Below are 20,808 nucleotides of genomic sequence, written 5' to 3' on the forward strand. Positions count from 1 at the left end.
AAGCAAGTATTTAGTCTTAAAGTATTTACCAAATTAAAATGTCGACCTGAAGGATTAATGGAATCTAACAACTAGATGTTAAACTATTTCACAGGATAAGTGAAAACTTTGACCTGCTGGTGGTACTAGAAGAAAAGACAGGGGATCACCAAAGTCAGTAGGATTCATTGTCTGGGCACCAAATGTCTGTCCAAAATTTCTTGGCAAACCATGTTAATAGTTGTTGAGATATTTCAGTCTCGACCAAAGTAGTGGATGACCGACTGACCCACCAAATGACAGACTGACATTGCCACATAATGAAACATTTGCAACATCCCTTCAAATAGAGTGGAAATTTGGACCTGGCCAGTTTCCATTGGGCAGTATTATTTTGACTCATCAGTTACTCATCAAATACTATTTGAATATAAGGCTTTATGTCAGGGCTGCTGCCCAATACACATCTATAATCCCTGCTCCGGGTTCAGGGTTGTGGGCCCCCTGAGTCATTCAACGTTCTTCCTATCCCAAATGGCACCACTGTTTTGTGTGAATGCAGCTATTTACTTCTACATATACCGTATGTTGCCTGTTAACAAAGCCTGTTAAACTGATTGTTTATTTTTTATTCCTTCATCTATCCAGTGAAATTTTTCCAGCAAAGCTCTTTTTGAAATTTACAAATATTGTGTATTAAGTATTGTATGCTGTGTCAAAACACAAAAGGGACACACATTATAAAAGTCACACATCTTTAGATGCCATATGATTTCTACTTTTACTCCTTGTGATGTAAACAGTGCACAAAAACTCTTCTCTGCTTCAACAGAGATCTACAGTATGTGTTTCAGTCTTCGTCTGGTAAACCATAGCACAAGGACAGAGGTGCAGCCATGACTTTCTTTCATGTTTTCTTTTTATTTAAAGACTAATGCAGAGAATCAGATTCTACAGGGCCATATCATAACCAAAAGAAACAAAAGAAAACATTTACAGAAGGTTCACCATTTCATTTACATCCATCGTAACTCTTTGTCATTATCATTTAACTACCAACACACTCCTGTGTACTGTATTTGGGTGTGTGTGTTTGTGTGCGTTTTGAAAGTGTGTGTTTGCAGATGTCCATATGGATACAGTCTCACTCTAGTTTCTCTTACCCTAATCAACTTTTGTGCTTTAGAAAATTAGTTTTTTTTTTTTTACATTTCAGTGAAAATCAGAACATATTTTGCTTGATAAAAATACAAGAAAAAACTCCATTAGGTTTCTAGGAATAACCAAAGACTCAATGTTGAAAAGCAAGTGCTGCTGAGAACTGCAATGGACCATGTTTGCATCGAACATAATGAAATAAATGACTGATGTGCCTACAAATGTGATATTTACATGTATGCTCTGCATATGAGTGTGAAGGTAAAAGTTGGAAGCTCATGATTGCACTGTGCCTCATATTTCACATTCTCTCTTTGGAGCATTAAATGTAGCAAAACCAGACCTGGCTCAAAAATATTTGTAAATGGTCTGTAGCATTTGTTTGATTCTGCTTGGAGTACAAGGTATGGGCTTAGCAAGGGTATTCCCAACAGAAATGTCTACAAAATTCACTTTTACTCAAAGTCAAAACTCTCTGGTGCACCCTGTAATATCATTGAGCTTTGGAAAGCAAAAGATAAACAAAATGATCCATTTAGCAAAATAACATTTTCACCTGCCTCCATTTTTGTAATGACAAACAAGCTCAAGAAATGAACAGAAATATTATTAACAAGGTGATCTTGTTACAGTTTTGCTCCTGGTTTTTCAGTTCAATCACTTTATTGCATGTCTCTGGAGAAAAAGTGCAGTCAACAATGAAAGCCATTTTCCCTTCAACCACTGACAAATCCAAAGTGCAAACAAAAGAGATAATCCACTGTTTTCTTTGATGTCACCCTGTATAGCCATGGTTGAAAGAAAAAAAAGCTAATGGGTGCGTAGCTGATATTAAAGCTAAGCTTTTTTTATGTCTTTTTTTTATAATAGCTTGTAAATCTGAAACACAATGGTCAGGGAGAGAAGGTCAATGATGTGGTTCAAAGCTGTCCTTGCATAGCACGAAGCTGACTACATAAATGTAATGTTATTGTTCTTCTAAATGTGCAAAAGGCATAACAATAGGTGATAATACAAACAATATTCATCATCATCTTAGCTAATATCTTCATTAATAGATTCAAATACTGTATGCATTATGTATTTTACATATGTATATATTTTTTTCTTCATGATAATAAACATACATACAATAGTTTAGAATTCAAATATCTTTATACACCTCTTCACCCTGAACTTTGCAGTTCCTTGACCCTCTGCTTGTAGGTTAAGTGGCTGTTAATGGTAGACTGCTTGCATATGCTTGCAAAGATGTCTGCCATTAGGGAATAGGTTCAGTATTGGTCATAATGATAATGCAAATAATAACAATAGCAACAACCACCAATCTCTTTTTCATTTCCCTCTGGCGATAACGTGATCTTTCCATCCCAGTGCATAAACACACAGACAATTCTGCAGGGTTCTAACATGCCTTTTGGCCCGTTCAGTGCCCTGTAAAACATATTCAAAAAAGGAAAACCCATAATGCAATACAATGCACCCCCTCTCCCCAACAAGAAATGTGGAGATTTTGTGAAACAAGATTAGAGTGGGAGCCAAAGGATTCAGAACCCAAGATAGACACACAATGCTGTTATCTTTGACCAAATCTAAATAGATCCTAGATTTCCATGTACAGTATACAGATGAAACTACAAGTACAGAGGGGTCAGTGTAAAGCTACAATGGATATTACCCCCAGACTGAGTGTCATGTTCAGGTCCTAAGAAAAGCCCTTGCTAATTAATATTGCTACATTAACATAATTTAAAATGGACTGTCCAGAAACCTCAACGTGCCACATCAGAGAAGAAGCATTTCCTTAAACTGTGTTATTTATAAGTTAAAAGAAAAAAGAGCAAGCAATGTTCAAGACAAAAACAAAAGCATTCTTTTCACATTTGCGTTAGTTTTCGGAAGAGGGATTGACATCATGCTACAAAAATATATTCATCTTCGTCACTATCGTAGAACTACAAGACAAATCCTCTGTGCGAAACATAGCGCTGGCTAAAGCAAGATTACAGTGCCACTTCAACTCAATGTCTTCTTTCTCTCTTTGTCTGTCTCTGTCCCTGTCTCGCTGTTGCTCACCCACAAGCAGCAACAAATGAGTCCAAACGGGTATGTGATACTGAAGGCAGTGTAGCTGGTACTTTCGGAGTGTTATGTCTCAATTTTCAACTGAAAGGAGACGGGGACTATGGCAAACAGGGTCAGGGGGCACAGTGGGATGGAAAATACAGATGCGCCATCAATCAACAAAGTAGTAGCCATCACAGCTTCAACTCTGAAAATGGAAAAGGCACTCCTTCTCAATGTGCCCCACCACTCTTTAAGCAATGCCGACTGTACTTTGCTGTAAATGGTGTTTTGCCAAACGAGGCCCCACCATAAATAAAACAAACAAAACAAGTAAATAATGAGTGTTTTAATTCTAAATGTAAAATGCACTCCAGGATTCGATGATTTTTACATTCTTACTCATAACTAGCCAATCTCATTTTACACCGTTGATGTTGTTGTTGCTGTTGTTGTCGTCAGTGTGTACACAAACACACAGTTGAATAATATTTTACTTCAGGGTGAAAGCAGCTTTGAATGGAACGCTATCTTGGTGAGAAACAGTCACTTAAGCGTGAATTAGACCAGTATATACTCTTTTTGTAGAAAGTATCATAAACAGAAACAAAAATAAATAAAATAAAAAAGTTTACTTTTCCATGTATTCAATAAACATACCCTTTAGTTACACTTTGCAAAGCTTAAACGTAATATTGACATCTCTAACACTTGATAATATTTACAATGCTGTGAAAGGAAATTAATAATATTTTCAATGCTGAGCACAGAGATGATTGAATTTTTGTATTTTTTATCACTAAATAAATGGTGTGTCTACTGAGACATGTTTTATTGCTATTGCAGAAACCCTAACATATTTTGAAGAATGACATAATCTCATAAAACATCTACAGATAATTGAAGATATTTTGACAGAGAATGAGCGTAGCATTTTGCTGCTGATATCAAATAAACTAAACTATCAGTCGATGTTGATCTGTATTTTGAATACATAAACATAAATAATAAGATGCCCTGCCCATGCATATACACAAGTGCCTTTTACCGTGTCTGTGATTCCATGTTTAAGTAAAATAGAACAAATTGAAAAATAAGAAAACAAACATAGAAACAAAAGCCCCTTAACAAGTTTGGGCTATGTGCAGTTGTAGAATAGCATTCTCTTGGCTATATATTTATAGTAGCATTTTCTTAGTAGCATCATCCGAGACCTGAACAACACCCTTTCAAAAGTCTGTATCGTTATCCTTCTTTTTTTCTCTATTTTGTTTTTTCAAAATCTTCAAACTTTAGGTAAACATAGAAGCAATGCAACAACTGGGAATTCAAACCAGCATGGACACCATGTTTGTCTGAAAATAAACACCTGTTTTAGGAGGATTAAGAAAGAAAATGAAAAAAAAAATTACAGGTAGAATTTTAAAGGAATGAAACATGGATTAGTGTGGATTCATCCCCTGCAATTTGGGCTTCTTATTCAAGTAGGTTGCCCAGTAGACCAAGTTAAAAGTTCCAAAGAGCAGAGGGAAGGCTATTCTGGCAATCCTGTCTATCTTGCTCACACTGTTAAAGGTCTTCTTGGCCTCTGGAGGCTTGGGCTTTGGCTCCTCCTTGGGCTCAGTTGGGGGTGGTGGGGCGCTTTTGGCAATAGTGGCCAATCCAGGGTCCCTGGCAATATTGGGGGCGAAGGCTGTAGCAGTGGCAGCTGGATAGGCTGTAGTGTTGTTCTTCTTGAGGAGGGACTCCTTCTTCTTCTTTTGCTGATTTTGTTTGTTGGGGAAAGCATTGGGAAAAGTAAAAAGGAGAGATGTCAAATTTTTCAATGATGCATTTTATATATTTTGCACAATTACTGATGTGAATATGTCATTCAGCAGCCTGGTGAATATTCAGTTAAAATATGGACATAAAGTTGAGCAATATTAATTGCTCACATCTACATATTTCTAAATAGACACATTAAACTCAGCAATCTAAGAATTAATATTGGGCTCTATTTCTTTTTTCAAAAACAGCTGGAGATTACAGAGTACGGTGCTGCTAACTGCAGCATAGAGACAAGTGGAGCAGAAAGCACAAGACGAACACTAAACTATTAATGTTCATGTCATGTTACTCGAATTGCATTTTCTGAGATGAGCTGGCGACAACAACTTAATGTTCCCTGCCTGGCCTGGCTCCCTCAACAGTTAAGTGCTAACTGCCCTGGCGCAAAAAATAATGACTCTTTGTAACAGAAATCCATATATGAAATTTCTAGAATTATATGTTAGGTAACTGGTGTCTGTCCTTGCCTAGATACATGGATTTGCCCTCATTTTGCCAGAAGCCATTTTTGAATGTTGTTTTGGTAAAAGCAAGGGCAGACATTGTAACTGAAGAAATGGAGATAATCAATGCAGTCATGTGCCATATCATCGCCTAATAAACCATATTCTGTCAAAGCTTTTGTCTATTATCTCTACAAGGACACCTTAGAAGTATAAGTAATATAAAAATAGGACTTAAAATACCTTCTCTGGCACCACACTTTTTCCATCCCAGGCATAACCCCTCTTGGTGAAGTAGTTGACTGTGGCAAACTCAATGAGGGCCGAGAAGACAAAGGCATAGCAGACAGCGATGAACCAGTCCATAGCTGTGGCATAAGCCACTTTAGGGAGAGAGTTCCTGGCACTGATACTGAGTGTGGTCATGGTCAGGACAGTGGTCACTCCTGCAGGGAGATACACAGACAAGATGCGTATGTGAAATTTGATCAAATCTCAGATCATTGAGTTGTTATCATTACTCATTTGTGTACAATAAGTGTATGAAAAGAAAATATGTGAAGGGACATTTTGGTATTATAAATTGTATCAAATAAAAACAATGAAACACTATAATATAAGTAGCTTGATAAAACACCTTCATTAATTTATTAAATCAGAAATTTCCAGAGCAAAAGTGTTGTGGCATGAAGGTGAATTTTCTGTTGATATAATCTAACATTGTGCAGTAACAAGTAAATTCTATATAAGGACTATCTGACAAAATGGAGCAATCTTAAGGTACCATCATATAAGGACATTGCAGAGCATGTTTTCTTAAATAAAATGAGCAAGCAGTTCTTTCACATTAATCTATGTGAGCAGCTGATACAGTCTTGCAGCTTGTGCTTTTAATAGACTCGGAAAGGCAGAGATTTCCACAGATGCAGCTGGAAGATGCAGTTGGCCTCAGATATACTGCTGCTGATTAATAGCAAGCAAAATAGGCTTTCTCTCTAAATTTGACCTGCACACTGATAAAAAAAGCATAAATGAATACAGTTTATGCATGTTTTTAACCAAAGTAAAATACTGAGGAGTGCATGTCAACCCTGGAAAACCAAATTGCTAAACTACGACATCAGCAACTGAAAGCTGAGATGAGACACTGTACGGAGAGGGAGAGGAACTGGGTCAGAGCATATCTAACGATGCGGTGCTCATCGAAGAACAGGCTACTGCAGATGTTTACACACCAAATAACATCAGCCCAAGCAGCACACAATCCACCAATGCAGCATCGGCTATGATGAAGGGAGCTGAAGAACAGCTGGCTTGTTCAGGAATTATAAAATATGCAGAGAGGACCCTCCTACACATGTGGAGAGAGATGTCTATGTAAAAACACACATGTACGAAATAGAAGATACCCCGACATACACACTTCCATGCTTAAAAGATCCACGTCCATCCACTTCTTAAAATTCTATGTATTTTGAACTTCAACAAATTATATCTTGTTTGAATTGTCTTTTTGGAAATTGTTACGTAATGCTGAGAAAACTTCTGGAACTTTGAAATATGCAATCTGTTATCATGACTTTTCATCACTACAGAAAACCTTTAAAACCTTTGTTGATCCAGACAAACAAACTTTAAACTGATCCTAAGGAAAGTCAAAGAAAATCTTTTGATTAAAATATGAGAAAACAAGGCCACCCTGTAGAGGGTACCTACCTACATCTGTGAAGGATATTGAGACTATGTCAGAGCATTGTTCAATCAACTCTATGATTGACTATGAGGTTATAGTTTGTCTTCTTATGCAATTATACAGCTAAGCATCTTTCAGTCAGTACTGATGGAGATCTATTTGTCACCACTGTTCCTCTTTGCCAGTGTAATTTTCTAGTGTTTGACGTATGTTCTCGTGGCATTTACGACTTTCTTCACTGTATAGTTGCTCAGTTTTACAGAAAAAAAAGTTTCATGAAGTTAGCGTTTATTTTGGATTACATTATATTGTACAGTGTTCCTGTTATTGCGTCAAGCTGCAAAAGCAACTGGTTATTATTTGGCTGAGTTATTACATGCGTCCTGCAATGTTACTGTTTCCCTTCAGAACTATGAATTCTTCTTCTCCTCGTTTTGACGAAGTGTTAAGTAATGAATCACAGATTCCTCATCCTCCCACTCTCTTTTCACGTGCTTTTGGCATTGCTGATTTGGTGCTGTGACATAGCATAAAGGATGATTATTATGTTCTCATTAGACAGAGCCAACATAAATGATTTGTCGTTAGCCATAACTGAACAGGACACCTCTGATAGATTTACTGGATCTGCATAGTAGGTACACAGGGTGTGTGGTCATACATTTCTGGTGTTCATAATGGCTCCAAAGGGAATAACAAATAAGTAGGTAAAAGTGATTTATTCTGATGTTATTATTGAGCGTTTAATTGCATGTTCTTTTATCAAATGTACTAGATAGATCATTTGTTTAGTTAGATTAAAAAGCACATAAAGAAATAATCAAGAGTAACACCTGCCTCATCATCACACATGCTATAATTGCACTTGGCATGAGCACAACTTGAACAAACAAAAAACAAATGATAGCTTAACATGAAAGTGGCAATATTTAATTCCAATTTGATGTAAGGACATAGCTCAGGCGCCCACATAAGTGATGTACACAGAAAGAGAAAACATGAAGAATAAAGGTAGCCATAGTTAAATACACTGAGATGTGAATTATGAGAGCTATTTGTATGCTAGAGTAAGTGTATTAATACAGTTATGTGATGTAATGAAATCCACACATGACCATGTTCTGCACTGCACCCACTGCTAAGTAGGGCATTGAATGGTTTGTTTATATATTGTTATGGGAATGCATGGCAGCAGGAGATATGAAAATATTTAGTGATGCTTAGTCACAAATTCATACCAGATTTTCATAACCTTCTATCTCAACTCAGAATTATGTTCATATGCAGCTTATTTGTATTAGCTAAATAACATTTTGGGGGAATACATGCTGCATTTTTAGGAACATTCATATTAAACTTGGCTGCAAATGTTCACTGACCACATTTGTCATTTGTTTTCCCTCAAGGAATAAAAAAACAACAATGAAAAAAACAAAACACACACCCAACAAAAAAGGAAATCAAGTGCTGGACATGATTTCACAGTCCAGCATTGTTGGTGCTGGACTGTGCTGAATAACAGTCTAATGCAGAAAATGGTTCACTTTGTGTTTTGCTTATTTTCCCTGCTCAAGCCAAATTAAGCATGATTAAGGTAGTGATGGTCATGTTAACTACAAACCCTTGGTTAATGTTAGGGAAGACCTGTGGTGTTATAATAAATAAAATGAATGCTTAAATAATGAGATGAGGAATAAACTCCAATGTCAAAGTCTAAAGTCCAAAGTCCTCCCTGCAACATTTAACTAAGCTAAAAAAACTTCTTGCAATGGAACTAAATGCTGCCAGTTTACCTAAATTGCTGCTGCAAATTAATTGCATGCAAATGTAAGTTGTAGAATCAACACATACAGTGCATCACACAAAGGTGTAATGTAACTGGAAGCATCAGTTTCATGTCACAGTTTGAATAATTTTAGGTTTGAGTGCAGTGTCTTGAGATTTCCAGTGGAGTGTTACTCCAAAATCAAGGTGTCACTGCTTATGAGGTGGGTGCCAAAATATTCTCCATTGGAGAACAGCCAGTGCAAAGTGATTTTGCCAGCAATCATGTGAACTTATGGCCTCAGCAAGTGCTGGAGCACAAAAGTGTGGCACCTCACATCCATTGCTTCTGTTCTGAGAGCTATATAGGTGAAATGGAGTGAATGAAGATGAATAAGTGCTCAAAGGTATATCTGTTATGGGGAACAACTAGATAACCCTGATATGTGTGTGGGAGGAGAATGAAGGCCTATATGCATATTTAGAGACACATGGGGCACAGTAATAGGAAGGGATGAAGGCAGGTGAAGGAAGGTGGATGGAAAGAAGGGTGGCAACAAAGTGGTGCCAATCTGTCAGGTATTTTGTTTGCCAGTAAATTAGTTAATTTTGTGGGGGTGGATGAAGGCAGCGCCACTGCTTATTACACAAGTCCTCACAAAAGCGCCCCGATGTTTGGAATCATATATACTTTACTGTGTTTGACAAGCTCTGTTGTCATGGAAACAAGTCTTCCAACTCCTCCAATGTCTTAATACCACAAGAGAAAAAGAAAGAAAAATGAAAATGGAAAAAAAAAACATTTGGTGTTAAAATTTGGAACAATGCATGAATCATTAAGTCTTGGCTTGCTTTGTTGCTTGCACTGACTGGTTGAGGGTTATATGTGTGTTTGCTATAATCTGTATGTAAAAGTGTGTGTGTGTGTGTGTGTGTGTGTGATTGTGCCAACAAGGTGGACAGGTATGTGTTTCCCACCTCCTGTTTAGTGATAGGTCTACTTAGGAATAATTTAGAACACTAGTAAGTTGATTCATTAGAACATGACTCCAGAGCTGGTTTTAAATGGCTTCATTTGACATGTTGTAACTAATAGACTTGAGGCTTTGAAGGCTGTTAATGAACAAAGTCGCTGATCTGGAAAGTTCTAATTGGATTAATAGTGGTGTAACTCATTTCTTGAGAGTCCCTTCCACTCAATTTAGCTCAGTGTGCACAAGCACTGACACTTGATTTATATGATACATATCTTCTAACAAGGTTTTTGCCTCTGTTTGCATACTCGCTTTGAAATACAAACTCACACATACAGGGCGATGGGAAAAATGTCAAGATATAGAGAAAGATGGTGCGAGAAAGCAAATTTGGGGAAACTAAATTAGAGATTTAAAGTGATGAATGACAAGGTGAGGCAGACTATTTCAAGGTGGGAAGGCTATCACTGCTGCCTCAGGCAAGGAAAAGTTTGATATGACTACATGCAGGAAACAGTCCAAATTTGCATTTTTGCTAAATGTGGGGCATATGTCCACTTGGTTAATAGGTTTCTGACACAACAAGGTAAAGCTTATTGAATTTTGATTTAATGTCTATCAGGCTAATCAGTCAAATAGACTTTTAGTGCTCGACTGCCTGTAAGAAGCTGCAGATTAGAAAATAAATTGCTCCAGGCATGGCTAAAAAATAAATTAATAGGCTCTTTGAGCTCAACTTTGTTTGTCCTTTAAGGTCAAACAATTTTTCAGCGTAAGGTGCAAAGTCATTGTTTATTATTATTATTGATCTTTCTGAAAATGTATTGTTTGCTCTGTTGGTTCCAACTTTAGCACTTGATTGACAACCCTTGAATGACAGGCTTAAGATAATCTGTCCAATCTCAAGCCAGTGAGTAAAATGTACTGCTCAGCCATTGAATCACAGCCAAGCCACAGATCTCAAATCTCTATGGTGGAGAGTGAGCCTTCAGGAAAATGGCTGCGCTCTCTCTCTCTCTCTCTCTCTCTACTCTTATGCTCCCTGGTTGCAGGCATCGACTTGCCTCTAACAATCTTTTGACTGAGTAGGCAACCAATCAAACACGACAATCAAAATGTGGGACGAGGTCAAAAGTACAAGTGGGATGCCTACTCAAAGAATACATAGTCCTTTATGTGTGACTCAAACCCTTTATGCAGGCCCAATTGCTAAAGAGGGCCCAGGCAATAAAGTTGCTTTTCATGAACTGTTTTACAAACACGTACAACTACACCTGAACAATGACAGTACAGAATACTTGTCACACATTTGCAAAGATGCAAATACTGCTTTATGCCTAAGCCTTTCAGAATGCTTTTTAAAGATTCTTAAAACATCTCTAGTGAAACTGGTTTTCTTTCCTGCATCAACCATGTCTCTGATGTTTGGGTACGGCAGATTTCAAAATAAGTTTTGTAGTTTCTGGACTGCATTCACTGGGAAGAAAGTTTGACATGCTTTTACTGCACAGAAGTCATAGGGAGGACGTGAGGGTGGAAAGCTGGAATCTACAGCCACAGAACTTTGACAGAGACAAACAATTGGTTGAGGTTAGGGAAAGATATTGAAGAGATATTGAAATATTGAATGTCACTGTGTCCCATCTTGAGCTTCAAGTCAGCGTTGACTTTTTGTGTATTTAACCATGACCACCATCTTCCTATATCCCAAACCTTAACCAAGTACTTTTAGCTGCCTAAACATAACCATAAAAACATTAATAATTATTTTGTTGTTCGTAGTTAATATTGTAGGGAAAACAAATGAACTACAGTCAACATTTTGCAGTTACACTCGGTATGGGCATTTTGTATGCCACTGAACAGTTCAAGATTAATATAAATGTTTCCTCATTATGTTGAAAATAAAAATAAAAGTCCGGATTTCGACAAAAAAATGTATGCTGATGCAAATAAGTTGTATGCAAACATATTTTTAAAAGACAGGGTTGCATGCATGCATATTGCATATCATTTTAATCGTATTTTTTCACTTATAGGAACCTGGAGATGATCAGCTGGATCTTATACTAATAAATTAGTGAGCATGCCGCTGTTGTATAACTTGTAAAGGCTGTTGATGAATGAACATGATTTTTGTTTAGGGAGTTTCCTCAACCAGTCTCAGGAGTGAAGATGCCTTTGTTGGATGTCTATCAACATCTCCACTGAGCTGCGGCTACTCATTTATTCATGCCTTATCAATAACTGAAGCCTCAGGGGGGCCTGACTCAGAAACACATTACCTTCAGCAAAACTACGTCACCTCTGATTTACATAAATGAAGAAATAAATTGACATTTTGATTGGCAGGTGAGTTAAATGACTGTGCCAGGACCACAGCTGTGGGAACTATGCCAACACACACACACACACACACACACACACACACACACACACACACACACACACACACACACACACGTACAATACATACAAAGTCCTACAATGTTGTCAGCTAGTAATCATGAATTTATGAGCTCTCACTGGCACCAGCATGTGCACATACAGCAAACAAACGCATGCATTGACACATACACACCCTCCCTCACTTGTGTACATACACAACTAAACTCCGATACACACACACACACACACACACACACACACACACACACACACACACACAAGGAGATATTCCTTAATGAGCGGATACATTAAACAGCATCATGGGAGAACCAGTAAATACCCAGCCAATCGCTCTTAAAGAGGGGAGAAAGAAGCGAGCTAATCTTCTGAGCACTGCTGTCCCTGACAGCTTAGAGAGAGAGAGAGAGAGAGAGAGAGAGAGAGAGAGAGAGAGAGAGAGAGAGAGAGAGAGAGAGAGAGAGAACCATATCAGCACCATAAGTGGCTGGTTCCTTTTGGTTTTCATTTGGACTGCAAATAAATAACTAGTTTAAATAACAGTTTTCCACTACACCAAACTAGCTATAAACTAATCAGCCTCTTAATCGGCACAATGATAAATAAGATAACTCTACCCACTGCTGTGTTTTTAAATTGCCTATTCATCTACAGGGCAGGCTTTAAGAAAAAGATTTAGTGCAGAGGGTGGGCTTCATAGACTCAATGTAATTTAAACAGTGTTTTCAATGCAGCATTTATTCATGTTAATGGGCTTTCTGCGTCAGCTTTGGAGATCTGTGTTGGAAACATAAACCTGATCACATCTCTAGTAATAGGAGAATACATATAGTATTACAGTAGTTGTTTGTTTATTGATGGTATCGGTGTACCAATTGATACATTGTGATACTGTTCTGAAATGAAAACAAAGAGAAACCAAGCTGTGAACAGGTGTCTGCGGGAGGAATGACTAAAGTGCATTTGTGCAGTTTAGTTATTCCTCCTGCAGTAAATATAATATTAACAACACCATATTTTCTTTTCTTTTTTTGTGTTTTTACTCCAAGGGCCCTTTTCAGACATGGAATACGTAACATCTGTTAAAATAATGGCTTTTTGCCATTCAGACATAGGTGTCTTTTACGTAAATGTTCCTTACAGCTTTATTCAGGCATGACAGGATCATTATGGAAAGAGCCATAATGCTTGCGTAATGTTTCACACCTGGTGCGCAAGAGGGAACAGTGGTACAACTGGAGAACAGCAGTGAATTGAAAAGTAATGATACAGTATGAAGGAATTCAGTTGACATTAATCGAAATCAAAAATATAGGGCTGCAGTGCTGGTCTGATTATCATTTTGGTTGTGTGGATTATTAAACCAATTGTATTTGTGCATAAGAGGTAATAAATAGGTGAAACATGTATTACAGTACTCTTAATAAGTGGAACAATATGTGCATTTAATCTCTGTGTATTTAACTTCATTCTACGGTAGCTTTACGTTAACAGGAGGCATTCAGTTTAGTTCTCTTCCTCAAGGTTCTTCCATTTTTTCTTTGTTAAGTGTTTTTCCTTATCCGAATCAAAGGTCTAAAGATAGTTTTATAATATAAGCCTGCCATTGGCTGACTATTTCAGTCAGAATTCGCCTCCCCTTCAGCTATCTGCATGTCACCATTTTGCAAGGGCACCGTTGCTGCATCCTGGGCTGCCCAATCACAATTGTGATTGGTTTAAAGAAATGCAAACAAGCCAGAGTTTTTTTTCCACCTACACCAGAATGATAATGGTTTCAGCCAGACCTTTCTCCAGTGCTGGCTCAGTGCTAAAACAAAGTGTGGAGATGGGTCTGGCTATGCGAGACTAACTTCTGTTTAACATGAACATGCAACACATTATTCCTAAGTTTACAGTGAATGATGCAGGTAGCTCATTATTTAGGTTGCATTTTGCATATGATTTGCCACAATAAAGACACACTGTCTATAAGCAAAATAAAAGCTTCTGTGTGATGACAGCTCAGTGAACTCTTTCATCCTAATAGCACTAGACACATCTACAATGGTTTGATATATCACATAAATCGTTGACTTAGATGATAGCCAAAGGATTAAGATGGCAATGGAAGATCCTGATTGTCTGCAACGTCTTTTTAATGATTCATTTACAAGGGATATTGACATTATAACCTTTTTAAGGAACAGGCTCATTCATCTGCTGTCTCACATGAATGACCTACCTAGTGCACTGGGATGCTGCGCTGCTCTGTGTCATCATGAAAGCGTGTATATGTGTTTATTCAACTGTGTATGTGTGTGCACGCATGTGTGCACATGCTGCATGCATGTAATCTCATGAAACAGAACCAGTAATGAAAGCATGAGGGACACACACATGCCCCAGATAGTTGTTTGAATCTAATCTAGGCCATCCTCATTTCCCCTCGACACGTGACAAGCACCGCAGGTAGCTTGCTGTGGCACACACGCATAGACATATAAAGACGCTCACACAGACACCAAAACATTGCAGGAAGAGTAGAAAAACCTGCTGGAGACTGCAGAGCTGCAAAATCTGGTGCATGTATAATGTTTCTGTGAAAGCTCTTTAAGTAGTGGGCCAAGGAAGACACTGACATTCATGAGGAAAAGGAGAGGGAGGAAGAGAGAGAGAGAGAGATAGATAGATAGATAGATAGATAGATAGATAGATAGATAGATAGATAGATAGATAGATAGATAGATAGATAGATAGATAGATAGATAGATAGATAGATAGATAGATAGAGAGAGAGAGAGAGAGAGAGAGAAGAAAAAGAAGAAGAAAGAGTATGGGGTGAGGTAACTCAAGGACATTCTGCCTGCTGCTGTGCTTTGCTGCTACAGAGCATGCTGCAGACTAGCAAGAGCTTTCCTTTTGGGCAGTATTATGTAAGACCTTAGTGTGAGAGACAGACAGATACACACCATACACACACACACACACACACACACACAGACACATACAAACACTCACGTGCACATGCCCAGACACATGCACACATAGGCCAATCTGTGTGCGTGCACACACACACACACACACACACACACACACAGACAAACACTTACATCACACACACACAGGCACAAACTCACACACACACACACACACACTTGTAGACACACATTCAGAGCACGTAAATCTAAATTCACACTGAGCCTTGTGCTTGAGATTCTACTGCAGCCAGCTTGTGTTCACCTCATTGGTGCAGAGACAGAATAGAATAGAATATAAATATTGTACAATGAAGTTTGGACCAAATATGCAATTGTTCAATCATTCCTTTTGACATTTGATATCCTTTAAATGAATAGTTTGACATTTGGCAATGCTTATTAGGTTTCTTTTAGAGAATTAGATGAGAAGCTTGGTACCACTCTGTCATCACTGTGAGGTTGCCAGGCAACCAGCAGAGACACCAGGAAGTCACTGCGCCCAGCCACTGTTCACCAAGAAATTGTTACAGCATGTTTTCATTTCTGTTCGTGTACAGAATAAACAGACAAGATGCAAATCAGTGAGCTTTAGAGGTGTTGATATTTTTCAATTGACAGAGCCAGGCTAGCCTTTTTCCCCTGCTTCCAGGCTTTATGCTATGCTAGGCTAATCACCTTCTGTTTCCAGCTCTCATCTAACTCTCATCAAAGAAGGCAAATGCTTTTCCCGAAATGTTGATCTATTCCTTTAAATTAATGATTTTGTGTCCATATCAGAGAATCTTTCTCCAGTGATCACACTCTTTACTTTACTTTGATTGTTAATCAGACAAAACTCAATCACCATCTGCAGTACCATGAGGCAATTGATCAAGGACCCCATCCTTATTTTTTTTGGAAGCAGCCTCCCTCACATTGAGGTCTTGTATTGTATTGTAAATTAATATGATATGTCATTTAAACTGTAGAAAATACTGACAGCAAAATTTTTTATTTCAATCTCGGCACAAAGAAATAAAGCTGCACTTCAGGGTCATGTGGAAAAGCTATGTGTCTCACAGGTGTTACAGTCATTTATCTTAGGATCAAAAGTCCAAATACACTCATAATTTTATAATGCAATAAGTTATGTATTTTGACCGAAATAGCTTTCAAACAATGTCATTTATTGCTGATATAATAAAGTCCTGCTCATTATTATGTTAACCAATGATAATTACGCAACAATAGGTTAAACATAATTTTAATGTAATACTTAAAATTATGTAACTCAATATTTTCTACTATGTATTTGTTCCATTAAGAGGGACTTTTTCCATTTTATTATACTGTATCTTTAAGCAGCCCGGTTGGTTTAGTGTCTTGCCTTGCTTAACAGCACTATAGTTGAGTGAGTGAGTGCCACATTGATTTTCCAAGAACATATTTGAAACCTTCTGGTGATGGCCTCATTTCTCTACCCACAGATGTTTAGAAGACAGGAGAGCAGTCAACTCACCAAAGACAGTCCTGGCAGGGACGGACTCTCTGTTGAGCCAGAAAGACACTTGGGAGAGGATGACTGTCATGATGCAGGGTAGATATGTCTGGATGACAAAGTAACCAATTTTCCTCTTCAAGTGGAAGTGGGTTGTCATCACAACATACTCTCCTGTTGTTAGCAGACAAAAGACATGAAAAAGTCAGAAAGAATGCACATATAAACTTTATACTTTACTTTTTAAATGCATATTTACGGCATCTATTGTACATGTCCCCATAGTCCAAAGTGTTTTTTTCTAAATGGTTTGTTGTGTTTTCCTTCAGTTTTATTGTAGTTGAGATTTATTGGCACAGTTATGGGTGTCATTTGTCAACAAACTCAGTACCCAAGCACAATACATTTCATCAGTACATTCAGACCCTGTCGCAGAGAGAATATGTCATAGGAACAGCACTGGGGTTTAATCTGGTTTTTAACAATATGTTGATTTGGGGGTTTTGCAGAGACATAAATAACTGGAACAAATAAATAAAAAATAGAATGCATTTATATACATTATCAACATAGCTCATTCAGTCAAGCTTGGTAGATACAGTCACTTGGGGGCCTGTTGCTAATAATGCAATGCATGGCTTGGGCGATAGGGCTGTCTTAAGCATTACTTCCTGCAGCTAGCGTCACTGCAAACAGGTCACCCATTTTATGCTGTCACTAATTTCTGCCAGTATCAATGAAGATAAGAGGAGGTGGAAAAAAGACATAATGGCCAGTAGGGAAATTATGAATCTAGGACATGGCCTGTCATACCTAAAGTGACAAACTGATGCCACTGAAGATGCAGATGAACTGATGCAAAATTTGCAGTTTCAGAGTGATGAAAATGATAGATGTAGATGTATTGAGCTTGAATCTCTCTCAGCAGCTTTGACTGGATAATGCAGTGTGAAGAGTAAATATGTCAAATGACTGAATTCAAAATACAAAACTTCCCTTCAAAACATTTATTAGTTTTATATATTAAACTATAATTAAGAGCACATTGTAACCTAAGTGAAACCTACCTGTGCTGGACTGCACTACACCAGAATCCACACTCTGCCCCATCAGATCGTACTGGTTTAATCTGGACCCATCCTCTGCCACCACCACCGACTGAGCAGCCCCTCTGGTCCACACATATACCACCTCTGCTCGAGTGTAGGCATCTGGCAAGGACGAACGGAGTGAAAAGTTATAAATTATTTTGCTGCTGGTTGTCTGCCGTCATGTGTTGCCTTGCAGGATATATTTTTGGAGCTGCTAGGGATGCCAGGTGAAATGAGGTCTCCTACTCAAATCCTCTAGTTTTGTTTTACCTCATCTCATTTGGTCTCATCTTCTCTCATCTTGTCTAGTCTGCTCTCATCTCAATTCTGCCTGTCTTGTCTCATTTGCTATTTAAGCATATTATCCTTTTCTTTCCCCTTGTTAGAGTGTCTGCTAATCTCATCTCCACTGTTTTATCTAATCTTTTTTCATTATCTAAGCTCATCATGTCTCATATTTTGTAGTCTTTTCTCAAACATTTTATCATGTGGTGTGATGTCGTGTAACATCATGTCATGTCACGTCAAGAAAAGAAAACAAACAAACAACATCCCAACAGGACAACAGGACCTAAAAACAGCCAAGTCAGTCTTTTCTTCCCACCGGCCACCCAACCTGTCAAAGCTGCAGTGTGGCTCAACCACTGCAGAGGAAAGGATGGCTCGACTGCAGACTGCAGCACACGGAAGAGAGCTCATCACTGAAATATTTAGGGAGTGAGTTCAATTTGAAGGGGGTTGAGGCTCGGTCCTCTCACTCACTCTGTACAGCTGTCTGAAGAATGGCACAGAGACAATGTGATGTTCACTTCTCTGTTTCACTTTTGCTGTCTTTTGCGCCCCCCACCCATGTTTTTCTCCCCTGTAGTTTTTCTCTCATTCTCTATTCTTGTCTCCAACCTCCATCACTCTATCTCTTGTTATGTCTTCTCAAGGATGATGCAGGGTAGGGGTAGCTGTCAGCGGTGAGCAGCTGGTGTGATTCTCTGGAAATATGCAGAGTGCTGCCTTGGATAAACACAGGTCTGTACGCTGTACACCTTCCAGGGTCTTGCAGGGTCTTGCAGGGCCTGGCAGGGTTGAATGGGGGGACCAGAGGGGCCTTGGCGGACAGTTCCTCAGAGAGAACAGCTGTTACCACAATGTCATCCCTTATCAGGGACTGGTGCTGGGGTCGCGGTTCCAGTTGGAAGGTGATAGCATGTCAGTGAGGCATGTGTGAGTCTGTGCGGTGTGTTCGTGTGCATTTATGTCCAAGATTGTGTGTGAGTACAGAGGCTACTTACAGCTGCCAAACTTCAGTGGACAAGCATGGGCATCCATAGGGAAATCTTCCAGGTGCATGGGACATTCTGCTCTTACTGTAAGCCTAGAGAGATTCATACAGACATGGATAGTGAATTAGAAAAAAGACAGTAGCAAAGAAAATAAGGAAAAAGAAAGCACGTGGCAAAGCCAGGGAGAAAGAATGCATGATGACAGCGCTGGTGGAGGGGTGAGGAAGAGGACTGGAAGAATTAAGGCACAAGAATGACATTTCAGTACAGTGAGGGACCAGGAACATGTGGTGTGCTATTTTTTTCCCCAGTCTCTCAGCACCAAACACTGTCAAACTGCAGCTACTTTTCCCCAAACCAACAGAAACGCTCCAGTTCTCTGAGCTGTGGGTTTCTATTTCCTGACAGCTTGGTGAAAAACAGCATGTCAGGCCACCCGTGACACACTAATCTCCCATCCATCCCTCATCTTGCTCATCTGTGACAGCAATATGGGCTCCGCCTCTACCCCCTCCCCCTGCTAGTAAACATGCTAAAACAAATGTTTTACAACCCTTGCCTAAGACATCTTACATTAGCATCACTCTGTAGTGTGCATCAAGGTTTGTACTGTCTTTAAGGCTTTTCTTTACCCTCCTTCTGCTGAAGGCTACCGAGGTGCCACAAGTGGTTCTAAACTCAGCTCAGCTGGTCATACACCTTATCTTCCTGCTCGCAACTGTCAGCTAGCATCCCCAAAGTGATAAATCATGACAGGATAAAACTATTTTATTTTTCCTGGTGAACACTACAATGGAAAAATGACAAATTGTGATGAAAATGTGTGTGGTACACAGAACTTATAAATGTTTTCAGCATAATCTCCAAAGAACAATCAATCAATAAATATATAGAAATAAAAATATAAATTTAGTGGTATACTGAATCATCTTGAACCATTTATGTAACACTATAAAGCGGAGTATTGTGTGTATTCACAGTTAAACAGGGTAGAAGCAATGCACCTCAGAAAAGTTTAATAGCTTGAAAGATAAAGCTGGTAATTTTCTATTTTATTCCTTTTGACAACAAATTCTGTTATGAAAAACAAAGACCAAAACCAACAATAAATTGATCTTACTGACAAGTATTTTCTGTGTAATCTCTATAAACAGATATCCGCATATGAATGCAGAATCTGTAGGCAAGGACAAGATTTTGCTATCGGAAGCGTTCTGGATTCCGTTTGTAGTCTGAGTAGTATTGACCAATCACGTTTGAGCAGGTTTTGGTTGCATGCAGGTAAACAGTCCGTGTTGAAAGCAGAAGAGGCGGAACGCATTGGCCTAAATGCAGTCTCGGAACCCATCGGCCAGCGTCTGACGACGACTTAGCTTTTTATCAATCTCAGAACCCTAGATTAGCTTGTTATTAGCTTTTAAAAAATGTATCTGCAGTAAAATCATCGTCAGACACTAGTCAATGGGTTCTGAGATTGCTAAATGGACTGTAAACAATGACGCACGGAAGAGGAAGCCGTGGCACTTGAAGCCCAGAAACAATGGCCGTTTCCTCCAGAGGCTAAATTGTCTTCAGGTGATAGCCGATGGGATCTTCCGAGATTGTTGTCTGTGTAACTAAACTGATATAGCTTATTCAGTCACAGATCTCCATCATTGTCGAAAAGCTATTAAGAGCACACCGTTGGAATGG

At 38.6% G+C, this 20,808-nt stretch overlaps 1 protein-coding gene across 10 annotated transcripts in view; it reads right to left on the bottom strand.

Moving 5' to 3' along the window:
* Positions 1-880: 880 nt before the first annotated feature.
* The window catches only part of gabra1 (gamma-aminobutyric acid type A receptor subunit alpha1), a 30,395-nt gene continuing 10,467 nt past the window's right edge, over positions 881-20,808 (bottom strand). For all 10 annotated transcript variants that reach the window (XM_044221979.1, XM_044221980.1, XM_044221982.1 and 7 more), the window contains 5 exons: positions 19,126-19,208; positions 17,816-17,959; positions 16,770-16,922; positions 5,718-5,920; positions 881-4,964 (listed from right to left, as the gene is read on the bottom strand). In XM_044221979.1, the coding sequence (XP_044077914.1) occupies positions 4,644-4,964; positions 5,718-5,920; positions 16,770-16,922; positions 17,816-17,959; positions 19,126-19,208 (904 nt within the window). In that variant the 3' untranslated portion in view covers positions 881-4,643. The remainder of the gene's footprint in view (positions 4,965-5,717; positions 5,921-16,769; positions 16,923-17,815; positions 17,960-19,125; positions 19,209-20,808) is intronic.

The sequence above is a fragment of the Siniperca chuatsi genome, linkage group LG14 (assembly GCF_020085105.1).
Source record: "Siniperca chuatsi isolate FFG_IHB_CAS linkage group LG14, ASM2008510v1, whole genome shotgun sequence".
Classification (NCBI taxonomy): Eukaryota; Metazoa; Chordata; class Actinopteri; order Centrarchiformes; family Sinipercidae; genus Siniperca; species Siniperca chuatsi.